Here is a 14,471-nt window from a genome sequence, read left to right on the forward strand (position 1 = left end):
ATTTGTTTGTCTTGGACTGAAAGTAAATAAACAGCCTTTGAAAAATAAGGGACACTAAATTATTTCTGTACTACAACATTTCAGTGTTCTGTTAATTTTGAGCACAAAGATGGGCTGGGTTCAGCTGTATCTCTGAACCAATATAGCACCTAATACCCACAATGGTAGACATTTCTCATGCTTGCGTTAACTCAGGAAGGGACTATGCCTTTTCTTGCTGTGCTGCAGTCCTAAACATTTCCCCTCCCCACCTCCACTCATTTTCTCACAAATGCAATCCACAAGAATGTTGTCACAAGAAGAATGTAAGCAGCAGGAGGTCTTTTTGTCTCAAATATGGAGTATGGGGGAGATCCATCCCTTGTCACACAGTCCTAATCCTGATCTTACTTCCTTTCTCCCCAATCTTTGGTCTTCCTTCATTTTGAGAAGGAAGTAATCAGTACCTAATTTGATATTGGATAACATTTCTCCAAACATAGAATCCCATCCATTCTGAGCATGATCAAGGATGATCACTAAATTTGGCTAAAAAGAATAATGTACTCTATTTTTGTATTTTGTTTTTTGCTGATAAAATAGATCTTTGATTTTTCTGTATTAAGAAATATTTCTCAAGTTTTAAAGAAATTATGGCATTTGTCATCAATGACATTCTGACATTGGTTTTATTGAATGTCCCAATTATATCTAATATATTGCAAATTTATTATTCAGTTAAATTAGTTTCTTTAAACAAATGGTTTGCCATTTATAAGCTAAACATGAGAATATTGCTTGATCTGAAGAGAGAAAAAAGTTATCCAATTTGCTTTGGTTTTAGGGACAAATGAATTTATAAAAGGAAACGTTAATATTAATCTCTTAAATCTCCTTTTAGCATTTGACATAAATCTGGCCCTTGCTTTCCCCGATGGCCTCATTTCAATATACTACTAAATGAATTTACTAGAAATTTAAACCAGTCACCATAGGATTTTTCATGTTGGCATCAAATTAACTTGCCAGCAATTCATTTTTAAAATACTAGCTACATGAATTATAATGAATTCAATTGTTAATATCCATATTTTCAGATTTGGATTATTGCAAAGAGCTTTTATCTGTGTGTGGACAGGAGTTACTGTTACTGTATTTGGAATCCAAATATATTTGAGGGGTGGGTAATGTATCTGAAGTAGCTTTCCTTATTTTACCTCATGCAATGCCAGAGAGCAGATGGTCCCTTACTTCCACCATGTGTTTCTGTATTTCAGGGAGCTGTTAGCTTCACAAAGAGGAAGAAAGCGTCTCCGAGACAGCCAAAGTGGTATTGAGGTGGTCCCCATTATAGATCCAGGTAAGGAGAAAAAGAGAAATGGAGAACAATTGCATCTCATCTGTTTATGATTTTCCAAGAATAGAACTGGGATGCTGGCCCAGAATATTGACTGCAACTTTTGTCTCTCTCCAGTGAAGCGAGCTCGGGTTCTGAACCCTGAAGGACTGGCATTAGGAGCAGTCATTGCCACTTCCCGCAAGGCCAAGAGAGACTTGATTGATGACTCTTTCAACAGGTGATTTGAAAGTACAAGAATATTAGCAAATATAGCTGGAAAAAGGACTCTTGAATAGAGGAACACAATAGACTGCGGATGACTGATGTTCAAGAAAAAATTGCTTTATCCAGTTAGGCCTATGTAGCAAAAAAACAAACAATTTATGGGAGTTTCAGGCACAATGAAATCAGCAAAATGAAAACTGCTGAAAGACTTTGTGTTGACCCATAAAATACATTTTCAAATATTCAAATATTTTTTCTGTATATCTGAAAATCCTTGAAACATTTTCCTGTGATTCAAAAGGAATGTCTGACAAGTTCAATTCTCTCCACCATTCGATGGTGAAAATTATTCAGTTGGGTTTTCATACTAAAGTCTAAACTTGGGCAAACAAAATCCAATTCTTGTATTTACATAATGTTCTGTGCCCAAACAAACCTTATAAAATAGTGTAAATTGATTGCTGCTATAGGTAGGATACTAAGACAGTGACTAGGCTGACTGCTAGTCCCATTTTAGCTATGCCCATCATATTTTTTTATTTTTATTTTATTTATTTATTTGATTTGTCTATCATTTACAAGATAATAGGTATAAATATAAACATAGTTATAAATACATGAAATGGATACATATAAGAAAAATGAAAAGAAATAATAGGACAGGGACGGTAAAGCATATTGGTGAGCTTATGCACGCTCCCTACAGACCTCTTAGGAAAGGAGTGAGATCAATAGTAGACAATCTAAGGTTAAAGTTTTTGGGGTTTGGGGAAGAAACCAGTCAGGTAGAGTATTCCAGACATTGACCATTCTGTTGCTGAAGTCGTATTTCCTGCAATCAAGTTTGGTGCGGTTAACCTTGAGCTTTTATCTATTGTGTGCTCTTGTATTCACTGACAGGTAGGACATTGCAGTGTATGATTTTATATACTATACTTAGATTGGATCGAAGGCGGCGTAGTTCTAGGTTTTCTAGGTCTAGAATTTCAAGTCTGGTGGCATAAAGTATTCTGCAATGAGTAGAGGAATGGAGAACTCTTCTTGTGAAATATTTCTGGACTTTCTCAACTGTGTCAATATCAGATACATAATGTTGGTTCCAGACTGATGAGCTATATTCAAGTATTGGTCTAGCAAGTGTTTTGTATGCTGTAGTTAGTAGTGTGATATTACCAGAGAAAAAAATACGTAGGATTAGGTTAACAACTCTTAATGCCTTTTTGGCTATGTAGTTACAGTGGGCTCTCGCACTTAGATCATTAAAGATGAGTATTCCAAGGTCCTTGACAGAGTTTGGATCTTCAACAAGGTCTTTGTTGTGGTATTCCCCGTTAGGAGAATGGGTGCACTCAGGGAAACGTAGTGAGAGTGATGTTGAATAACACACAACCAGCATACATATACACTGAATAGTAAAATGTAGGTTTTACTTCCAGTAAATGGGTAAACAAAGTCCAAATCATACACGGTTAAAGCAGTTAATATCAGTCCAGAGATAATCCAAAAACGAAGTCAAGTATCATAAACAGAGTTCAGTAAATGGAGTTTGCTAACAGTTGCAAGAGTCATCGATCCAAGCAGAACGATGATCAGGCAATGCGGCAAAACAGGAAATACAAGAAGAGACAAACCAGGTTTCTGGCTCCATCTTATGGCTGTTGGAGGAACCTCAGCCAATCACACAGCATTCTCTTAAAGATACAATATTAAATTAACTATCTTGGTTTATATATTTCCAACCCAACTGTTAGATGACTATCATTCCTAACGTTCTCCCGTTTGGGTAGGGCATTATATAAAACCTTACAATTTAGGTCCATATTCTTTACAGCAAGCCTTATGTTTTACAGTGTCTTGGGCTTTTGTAAAATGATCAATATTCTCTGACATGCAGTATTCCAGTATAATCATTTAACGTTGAATGCATTGTCTCACATTTAGATATCCTAGATCGGTGTGTTTTGATCTCGTCTTTACAGCAAGATTGGAAGCCATCTGAATTGCTCATTGGTTGTCTTCATACAGAATAATAGGTTCCTTTACATTAATTCCCATATCAATCAATAGTTGTTTATAACAAATTAAATCTGTACATAATAGAGACAAACATGAGAATTCAGCCTCCATTGTTGATAAACTTAGATGTTTTTGTCAAATAGACCGCCATCCAGTTAACACCTTTCCTAATAGTACTACAGTACCTGACGTTGATTTACGTGTAGATACATCTGTAGCTAAACTTGCATCAGCATATGCAGTTAAACTTAGTTCATCCTTAGGCTCCAAATATAATGCATAATGCATTGTTTGTTTAAGAACTATCCTGGTTTATATATTTCCAACTGTTAGGTGACTATCATTCCTAACAGTCTTGACTATTCAGCTTGTATTTTATTTCCTGATTTGTTTTGCCAATATGTAAGACAGAGCATTTATTTGTTGAGATTTGAAGTTGCCATTTGTTTGACCATTCTGATACATAGTCGAGGTCTTTCTGAAGGGTATCAGTATTTTCTGTGGTGTTGAATAGCTTTACATCATCAGTGAAGAGAACGCAGTTGCTCTTAATATGATCACAGAGGTCATTTATGTAGAGTATGAAGAAGTTGGTCCTAGAACACTGCCTTGGGGGACACCACTGTTGACAGGTACAGAATTTGATAGGATGCTCCCAATTTTGACCATTTGTTGTCTGTTTGACAGGAATGCTTCTATCCAGTTATGCAGGTGTCCAGAGATACCGTAAGATTTTAGTTTTAGGAGTAGTTTGTCATGTACCACTGAATCAAAGGCTTTACAGAAGTCTATGTAGATTGTGTCTATTGCTTTGCCCTGATTGAGTTGTGTAGTCCATATGTTTTTGCAGTGTAAGAATTGCAGATTATAGGATAGTTTTTTTCTGAAATCAAATTGTCTGTTAGAGAGTAGGTTGTTTGTCTCTAAGTGGAGGATAATGGATTGGTTAATAATTGATTCCATGACTTTACAGATGACGCAGCATAAAGAGACTGGTCTGTAATTTTCAACTAGGCTGGGGTCTCCCTTTTTGAAGATGGGGATGACCATAGCTTGTGACCATAGTTTTGGCAAGGAGCTGGTCCTGAAAGATTTTTCAAAGATTATGCTTATAGCTTCGGCTATGGCAGTGGATAGCTTTTTTAAGAAGTAGGCACATATTCCATCCAGTCCAATAGACAGAAATGGTTTTAGATTGCGTAGTGCTTTATCAACATTGTCTTCTGTAAAATCGATATGTATTAGATCATTGTAGTTGTCTGTGAATCGACTAGGAAATACTGGGCATGATCCATTGCTGTTTACAAATACTGAGCCAAAGAATGTGTTAAAGAGGTTGGCTTTAATGGTGTCGTTGCAGTCTTTACCATTAGGTCCTATCAGGGGTGGGATGGACCTTGAGTATTTTAGTTTGTTTACAAAATTGTAGAAAGCGCAGGCGGAATTGGTGCGTAGAAGGTTTTCCTCTTGTTTAATGTGATAATTAGTGCATTCAGTCTTTATCTGGTGGCATAAATTTTTGTATCAGCTTTTGAAGTTGGCAACGTGACCAGATTTGTTTTTCCGCCAAAGTGATCTCTTTTTTGATTAAAGCTTCCTTATTGTTTTGGATAATTTATTTTTCCTGGTTTGGGGAGTTGTTATTGGTACATATAGTTTGATGACTCTTTTGACTTCAAGTAAAAATATGTTGTAATGGTCTTCAACAGCATTGTATCCAGTGAATAGAGATTGCCAATCAAGGGATGAGAGATCATTATCTATAAGATCATAGTTGCCTTTTTTGAAGTTATAATTGGGGATTACGCCATTGTGATGATTTTTGTGTGGACGTATGTTGAGATAAAAGTCAAATCATGTTGTGGTCACTGTTGGGAAATGGTTTTTTAATTGGTATTCTGTAAATTGAATTCAAACTATTACAGAAGATGAGATCGCAGTTGTTAAGTCTAGTATTGTTGGTTACTAGTTCTTCCAGTCCCAGATTTGTTACAGCATTGTAGAAGGTTGCATGTATGAGTTCAGTTTTACATTTGTTTCGGGTCCAGTTAATATGAGGTAGATTGAAGTCACCAAGAAAGATAAAAGCGTGTGGGCAGGATGTTGCCCTTGTTAGTAGTGAATTTACCTTGTTTACATGTTTGATATCATAATCAGGGGCTCTGTAACATAGTAAGAATCGAAATGTGATATTTAAGGACAGTTCACAGATGATGGTCTCAGGAAGAGCAAGCTCCTGGGTAACTTGGATGTTTTTTAGTTGTAAGGACTTTTTATAGAAGATAGCAACACCATCTCCTCTACGGATTTCACGTTCTGATTGGTAAACATGATAGTCTCTTATTGAGGTAATGGAGTCAGGGAGAGATGCGTTGAGCCATGTTTCACAGACAAATATGATGTCGAATTTAGCCGTATTTAGTAAGAGGAGAAATTCAGGTATTTTATTCACAAGGCTTCTTGCATTGAGTAGCTTGCATTTAAAGCCAGTTGTAGTTTGAATTGAGGTAGTTAGGGGCATGTGTGCCTAGTCTTGGATGATGGTGGATTGGTTGAAGTAGGGTTGGATACTGAGTTGTGGATTGTGTGACTTATTTTTGATACAGTCAGCACAAAAGTCAGTGTACAGGTCCTTCTCTCCATTGTCTAGACATTTTTTGAGTTCTGTGCAGAGTTCACGGGAGCGGACATGTTGCTGTACAGCTAGGTCAGGGTGAGAACGGAGGTTCTTATGGTTGGTGTTTCTTTTGGCGAGTGAATTTATAGTATAAATGAATTTGCGTTTGCTTGATTCATTTTTGCAAATGACCCTGCAGAAGCTTGGGGCCACAGAACCGTCTCTGTTTTTGAACTCTGGGCTGATGTGGGAAATGTCAAGTATTTCATCAGGGGAGATGGTTGATGCTTGATGATGTTGCGGACAATTGTGATGTCATCATTGTTATTGCTGTCCTCTAGATCAAATAAGATGGCATTTGGATGCTTCCATTCACGCTCGACAGATCCTCTGACAAGGATTGGGATATCATTATTTGTTGGATTTATGTTTTTTTGTGGATTGGGTTGCAGTTGTTGGATAGAGGTGTGGTTTGTAGCTATTGGATGTTCGGGTGTTTGAGTTGTGTCTTTTTTTTTCAGATTGGTTAATCTTTCTTTTAAAGTGTCCAGGGATGTTATTATGGTGTCAAGGGATGTTATTCGTATTTCTGTGGTATCAACTCTTTCAAACGGGGCTATATGTTTATCCAGTTTGGGTTTGCATTCACAGCCAGTGGTTGTGGCTGTGCTGCAGGGAATGATAAAAAGGAACAGCAGAAATTAGGGATCCAAAGAATGGGGTGGCCCTTTGAATGTTGGGTCTGCAAGAACCCAAGTTGAGGATTAAATGGTATATCACTCTGATTAAATGTTGGATATTGCAGCTTTCATAAATGGTATTAATATGAGGCATAACAAAAGTTTTTAGATATTTGGGAACCTTATACAGAAATGTTGCATATAAATTTTGCAATGCAGTCAGCGTTAAAATAAGGGAAGGAACATGCCTTTCACGTTGAGGCAGAAATGCACATAATTTAGTGCACTCCTGAAAATAGAATTTATATAATTACAAGATGCACACATACACACAATTACATAAAGAGAAAACTTAGCCTCTAAAAAAAAAGCATGAAAAAGAAATATCTGGTCAGTCAACTTAGAGAATGTGGTTCTATCACTGTAACATCCATATCTGTTTGCACTGTGGCCCTTCCCCTCACTGTAGTCAGAAGACAAGCATGAATCTTTACCAAATTCAGAAATTAAACTCCTTTTCCTTTCTTCTTTTGTACAAAAGTAAAGTGTATATTCATTTTCTTTAAGTATAATGGAGAGAGAGAAGCTTTGGCTACCTCATGTTTGAGGAGGGCTCGTCTGACTGGTCCCCTTAAATCATTCTTTTCCTGTTTCCAGGTACACTTTCAATGAGGAAGAAGGGGAACTACCTGAATGGTTTGTGCAGGAAGAGCACCAGCACCGGCGCAAACCACTGCCTGTAGACCATCAAACTGTGGAAGAGTACCGCCAGCGTTGGCGTGAAATTAATGCTCGACCCATCAAGAAAGTAGCAGAAGCTAAAGCCCGCAAAAAACGACGTGTAAGCAAGGCCATGTTCCTTTATAACCAAGCAGACCTTATGTAGTCTGGTTGACTTATAACCAACCAGAATTTTGTCTGGTTTGCACAATACTAAATTAGAATTTTAGAGTTAGTTATTGACAACATTGCATTCATTATAACTACATTTACAGAAGATACTTTGGGGCTACCAGGAAAATTTTTCTTGCTTCTCTGCTGTGTGATTTATTTATTTATTGAACTTTCAAGGGATAGAGCCAGGTACAGACTCATACATATATCCACACATAGATATCTCCGTGCTTTGGTGTTCTTTCCTGTGATGACTGCTCTCTCCTTTTTCTCAGATGTTGAAGAAACTGGAGCAGATGAAGAAAAAAGCAGAATCTGTGGTAAATACAGTAGACATCTCAGAGCGTGAAAAGACTGCCCAGTTACGCAGGTGGGTATTTACTCAATCAGGCTCCCCATTACCACCCCTCCCCAAACTCAAAGATTAGAGGCAGCATCTTTTCTCTTGAGTTTAAGGTTTTTGACATCAGATACTAAGCTCCCTGAATTACTGTACATATTAGAGCTTGTTTATTAAATTTATATATTGCCCATCTTGCTTAGCAAAGCAACTCTGGGTGGCTTTCCTCCTCTTCTCCCCTTCTTTAGGAGACGTAAACATAGAATTCACTAGATTTCAGGGGCCACACTTTATTCAAAGTTTGATATTTCATTGAAAAAGGGAAACACTGCTTGGTTGATCAATAGTAGAGCAATCTTTTTGTAGGTCAGTTTCAAAGGCCCCAAAATAATGTTGCAAGTTTCTGAGGGCTGCAAGTTTCTGTTTATCTTCTTGATGCAATGTATATGTCAAGATGATAAACAAAGCAAAATTACAGGAGGAAAGTGTAATATGGCATTTAGTTTTAGATGGAATGTGGGAGTAGGTTGTCATGGCTCAAGTTATGTTTTAAGATAAATGTTGAGATAGTTACGGGTTTGTCCAGGACAAGTAAAGAGTTCTCAATCTTCCTTACAAAAAGAAAAGCCCAGACACTAAAGGGCACTCTTTCTATTCTAAGGTAGAACTCACAGATTCCTTGGTAGGTTTTTAACAAACTTTAATTTGAGCTATTTAGCTGAACAGTAATTTGGGCTTCTTCTATCCTAGTTCATCATTGTAACAACTATACTACATTGACCTCTAAATCCTTTTGGTGAGGTTTCCGCACAAATTAGAATCTGGTCAGATGTAGGCTTAATAGGCTTCAAAAGAAACAAAATAAAATAAGAAATAACAGTTTGAACTACTTCTTTGATTTTTAATAAGTTTGCAAACTACCTTTTGTGGAATAAATTATCTGGTTTTCAGTTTTGGACAAAGAGAGTCATTTTAATAGGGATGGGCAATTTGCAACTCAGTCTCCTCATCCTCTGAAGAAGTCTCCAGAAGAACTAGCAGCAACATGAAAGTATTTGTCTTTGTTTCCTGTGGGCTGAAAGTTAAAAAAAGAGGGCAGTTTGACACTTAGAGATTTCCTACTCCCATGACTGATCTTGTTTAAAGCAGGATTAAAAATGCTTCTGAAATTTGGCCTTTTTGTCACTTAATTATATTGTACCCAACTTAGGGAGGCATAGAAATGAACTGGTGCAGTAACAAAAAATAATGAGAGGAAAGTGATTGAGAGCACTGGAATCGGGGAAAACAGTTTTTCGGTTTGACAAGAGATTCTGAAAGGAAAATTTTACCCAATCTTTTTTTTATCCCTCCTAACAGTATCTACAAGAAAGCAGGTTTAGGAAAAGAAAAAAGACAGGTGACTTATGTCGTGGCCAAGAAGGGTGCAGGACGGAAGGTTCGACGCCCTGCTGGAGTCAAGGGCCACTTCAAAGTGGTGGACAGACGTCTCAAAAAGGACATGAAAGCACAAAAACACAAGGAGCAGAAACCAAGACGCAAGAAGTAAAAATAAAATTGACATAATTTTGTAACTAGGGTGGGCTTTTTTGATTCCTTGAATACAACTTTTAACCTCATAATCATAAGCTCATTCTCAGTGGTCTAGTCCTTATCCTGCAAACTTCTTTTGTGCCATTCAGCCACTGTGTAAGTTGCATAAAGGTGGGGCAAGTGACACATATGTCCCTGAGGACCGTCTTTCTTTCAAGATTTTGTAGTTATGTGTGTTTTATTAAACACACTCTTTTCATGCAAAAAAATGTCTCAGACTGTTTTAAATTTTCTTGCCAAGAAAGAAAAATAGAATTTGCTATAACTGAAGGCCTCTAGAAATGTTTGAAATAATCAAGCAATATGCAGGTTCAAGAGAAGATTGATGGAATAAATGCAGAAAGTCATACTAGGTGTGGAATGAGACATTAACCCTGCCTTAAGTTATTTTTTAATTACTATGATCACTTTTACCTGTGTCTTTGTTTTAAGAGGACATTAAACTTTACTGAACAGATAATTTTTAAAATATATATCTTGCATACTGTAAGACCATCTTCTCACAATCCTCAGTAGCTGATTTCTCAGGAATCAAACTACTTTTGATTCTGTGTTTGATTTCCCTCTTGGCTTGGCTCAATGCTTAATATTAAGTTGTGGCCATGTGAAAATAAATTTCTGCAATTTCTGTTCCTGAGACTTGACGTTGAAAAATACCCTACATAGATATGGGTGATGATACTGTGGCTAAATAGAGATATTATGTTAAAATGTAAAATTCCTTTTTTTTAAGCTAGGAAATTTTACTCATTTCTGCATAGTGTCTCCAACAGTGTCCCACACTTCTATAACTATCTGGTTTGGTAAGCAATTAAATAGGACAGGTATAGATTCCAACAGATAGTTAGGACCACAGAAAGAAGGCTGGGAAAGTAAATCCAGACCTGTCACATCCTGGACATAACCTGTTTCAACTCCTCTCCTCGGGATACCACAATAGGGCGTTGCATGCCAAAACAATTAGACACAGGGACAGGTTTTTCTCTCATGCCATCTCTCTGCTGAACACCTAATCCTCACAGTATTGTCTATGTGCAAGTATATTCAAGTTATATGACTATAGTATTATTATACTTCTCATCTTCCCTGCTACCCCCTCTTATTGGTATTACTATGATTGGCCAATAAAGAATTATGTTCTGTTCTATTCCATTCTATTCATTTCCTATTTCTATCCATATAGGTATGATTTTATCATCCATTCTGACTAGGGGACTGGTGGGAATTTTTGTGATGATTTAAGTTTTACTATCAGAAAGCATCAAACTTACTAGACTTCTTTCTTTGTTTGAGTTTTAAAAATATAGTCTGGAGACAGGCAACAAAAGGGATGCAAGTCCTGAAGAACAAAACATGAGGAAGTGAAGGAACTGAATATGTACTGCCTAAGCCTAGAGAACAGAAGGGGAAGGGGGAATATGATTGAAACCTTTAAATATATTTAGGATGCAAATAAGGTTCTAGAAGGCAGTATTTTCAATATTAAGCAAAAATCAAGAATATGGGGTCATAATCTTAAATTGACAAGGGGAAGTTTTAAAAAAATGTTAGAAAGTACTACTTCACAGATAATAGTGGACGCTTGAAACAAACTTTCAGTGGAGGTAGTGGGTCAGTTGTCAGTAACTGAGTTTAAACATGCTTGGGGTAAATATATGTCTTAACAAAAATTTAATAAATAATAAAAACAAAACAAATCAAAGGGCGGACTCTGGACACTGGATCATTTACTGTTGTCCATTTCTTGTTTCTATATTACAAATAGCCTTGAAATAGAACTACAGGGTTTTCCTATAATCTAGTTCTCATAATACAACTTTAAAAGATTACACACATCTAAAGAGTACTTTTTGCTTCTTGCATCATAAAATAGCTAAATCTTTTATTTTTATACATGTGGAAACACACAGTTTCTATTTGATAAGAAATTTGTTTAAGAAGTGAGGAAAGCTATTCTTCATTGTTGCTAATATGAGTGTCAACAGCTAAAATATAATAAATGTCTGAAAGGTGAATTCAAAAGATTGATATAAAATCAGCACAAGAGACTAAAATCTTAATAGTTTTAAAGGAGTTTAAAAATCTTCATGAAACAATTCATGACAGCCAGTTTGTTTCCATGTCATTGTGTTCTTTTTTACAAATAAAATACAATAAAAGTACCACAAAATCAACAATTTCAAAGACTGTATCAACATGTAAAATATAAAAAGAGTCTTTTTTCCTTTTAATTTTAGGTCTCTAAAGTGGACTTCACCTGGAAAACATAAAGTCTTTATATAGCCTTTCAGACAGGACTTTTATGAGTTAAGAAGTACATACACTCTAAAATAATAATATAAAGGCCCCATCTCTATAAAGCCACTCAGCAGTACAGCAGTGGGCAGTCTGAAGCTGCTAAGCCATTCTTTTTTGCCCTCATAGTCATTTCTAATGCATTCATCTATAATGGACAAAAATGTTTTCCTGCCATTTTTAGGTGTGGAAAGTATACAAGAGATCTAAAAGAAATTTAAAGCAAATCTTAACAATTTAAAAAATAACCTCCAAATTTTTCCCTTTTCCAAGAGGAAAAAAACACAACTCAATCGACTTTATAATTTATTTATAAATTTATTCATTGAAAACTTACATGCAGTTCCCAGCCAATTGTAGGTTACCCACTCTTATTTTAACAGTTTAAAATGATTTTAAAAGTGCCACTGTATGGATAGTGCCTTGCACAGAATGTTCTAAGGAACCCTGTAAACCCAGGGCTCCAGGCTGGATTTTTAAGCACTATCCATATCACTATAGGGATATAATCTCTTCACCCAGCCTGGCATTCCACTGAATTTCTTACTAAACTAGCATTCTATACACTTGGTATCCTGACATAAGACAATTGTAATTATCAAGCTCCTATCAGAATAATCAATATTATTTAAAATAATATAAATGAAATTATATCCATTCTCATTTTCCTCCATACTCCACCTACTTTTTTAGAGCATAGCCCTTGAAAGTCATATTGGCCCTGAACCCAACCTTTAAAGCTTTAAGAAGGAGCAGAAGATTGCTGAAGTTGTCCGTCAACAGTTAGTATCTGTATAAGAATGTGCAAACCATGCAAATCTGGCAGCATTTCTTGCTTGAAATTGGACCAGCCTAAAGCTGGATGTGATGTGTGTTTGGAGCCCTTAACAGGAAGACCCCAGTGCATTTAGTCCCAGTCTGTATAATTACACATCATAAAGTCAGATATGGCAGATTGGATCTACAAGCTTGAATTTGTGTTTTTAAATGTTCATTTAAAAAGTCAATTTTTAAACAGTCTAGATTGGTGAGGTTTTCAAAATGAGAAGCATTTGCTCTGTATCAGTATTGCTTATGAATTAAGGTCATGGTTGTCCCAAAGGTTTTTTTTTCCCAAAAGTAATTGGACTTTCTTGGGGTGTTTTTCTTAAAACATTTCACTTCTCATCCAAAAAGCTGCTTCAGTCCTGACTGAATGATAGGGAATGGAAGGATTTATATTTTTTTGCAGTCATCTGGTCATTAGCACTCTGGAGGTTGGTAGTTAGCTTTCTGAGAGTCATTGAGGCCACTTGGTGTTTATTTGTATCTTCAATCACCTAAATCAGAATGCAAATGAGTATGGAACTTTCTTGGGACTATTGAAAGGACTTTCAGGCATCTGAAAGACAAAAGGTACTCTTTTGAAGACAGTACAGTTTACATGCTGGACAGAAGGACCATTGATTTGAAATACAGATCAAAGTGACTATATTAAAACTGAAAAGCCTTCTCTCTACAAAGGGGGACGGAATACAACACCAACTACCTCCTGTCTACAACATAATCCTTTCAGCAGTCCCAAGAAAATTCCATACCATTTGCACTCTGACTCAGGTGATTCTGAGGATATGGATAAAGTCCCCTCGTGATTTTCAGAGAGCTAATGACTGTCCCTCAGAGTACTAACGACTAGATGACTGCAAACAATATAGATCCTTCCATTCCCCACCATTCAGTCAGAACTGAAGAAGCTTCTTGGATGAGAAGCAAAACATTATTAAGGAAAAAAATAAATTCCAGTTAAATTTTGAAAAAGCACCTTAGGGACTATCAGTAAAATGTTTTTTCCTCCACTTAAACCCAAACTTTTCTATTATCTGCAGCATTTTGAAGAGGACTGGAGACAATACATTATGAATACTTTGCTTTGTAATGCTGATATAACACAATTTCTGAATGTAACAGGAAAGTTCACCTTTGCCTGCAGTTCCATATCAGATACAGTTCTTAATTGCCAGCTCTGTCTTGCAATTATTACCAACATAGTTAGTCCAAGACCTGCTTTTTGAGCAGAACCTGATTCATATGTGACATTGGGCAATATCCTGCTATTACAAGGAAGAAAACATCATACTTCATGTTTGTATCTAGGCACTTCCTTTAGATCACAGATAAAAGATCTTCTGATAATAAACATGAGAAGAGACTTAATTGCTAGGTTGGTCTTTTAGAAATGGTTCTTCCCTGCTATGTACTGTCAACAGAGATCACTTCTAGCCTCAGTCCCAGAACAGAATTTTGGACATAATAGATCCCAGACAGCTTGTATGCCATGTCAGCTTTTCCTTAATATTTCCAAAGGTTTAGTGATTTAGTTTCAAATAAGAAACTAAAGGCTGAAAATGTTTAAAAGGAGAGCCAAACCGTCAAAAACTTCATATTAGAGTAGAATGTTTTAGGAACTTCAGACCTCTACCTACCTTCCAAATGTAAACTCTAACCTTTATTTTA

At 36.3% G+C, this 14,471-nt stretch overlaps 1 protein-coding gene across 1 annotated transcript in view; it reads left to right on the plus strand.

Moving 5' to 3' along the window:
* The window catches only part of FTSJ3 (FtsJ RNA 2'-O-methyltransferase 3), a 30,484-nt gene extending 20,592 nt beyond the window's left edge, over positions 1-9,892 (plus strand). Inside the window, exons 17-21 of the mRNA XM_026720507.2 lie at positions 1,257-1,339; positions 1,454-1,556; positions 7,514-7,697; positions 8,026-8,120; positions 9,450-9,892. Coding sequence (XP_026576292.1) covers positions 1,257-1,339; positions 1,454-1,556; positions 7,514-7,697; positions 8,026-8,120; positions 9,450-9,639 — 655 coding nt within the window. The 3' untranslated portion in view covers positions 9,640-9,892. The remainder of the gene's footprint in view (positions 1-1,256; positions 1,340-1,453; positions 1,557-7,513; positions 7,698-8,025; positions 8,121-9,449) is intronic.
* Positions 9,893-14,471: the final 4,579 nt, after the last annotated feature.

Source organism: Pseudonaja textilis, chromosome Z, assembly GCF_049901715.1.
Source record: "Pseudonaja textilis isolate UNSWEBS1 chromosome Z, rPseTex1.2, whole genome shotgun sequence".
In the NCBI taxonomy this organism is placed as follows: Eukaryota; Metazoa; Chordata; class Lepidosauria; order Squamata; family Elapidae; genus Pseudonaja; species Pseudonaja textilis.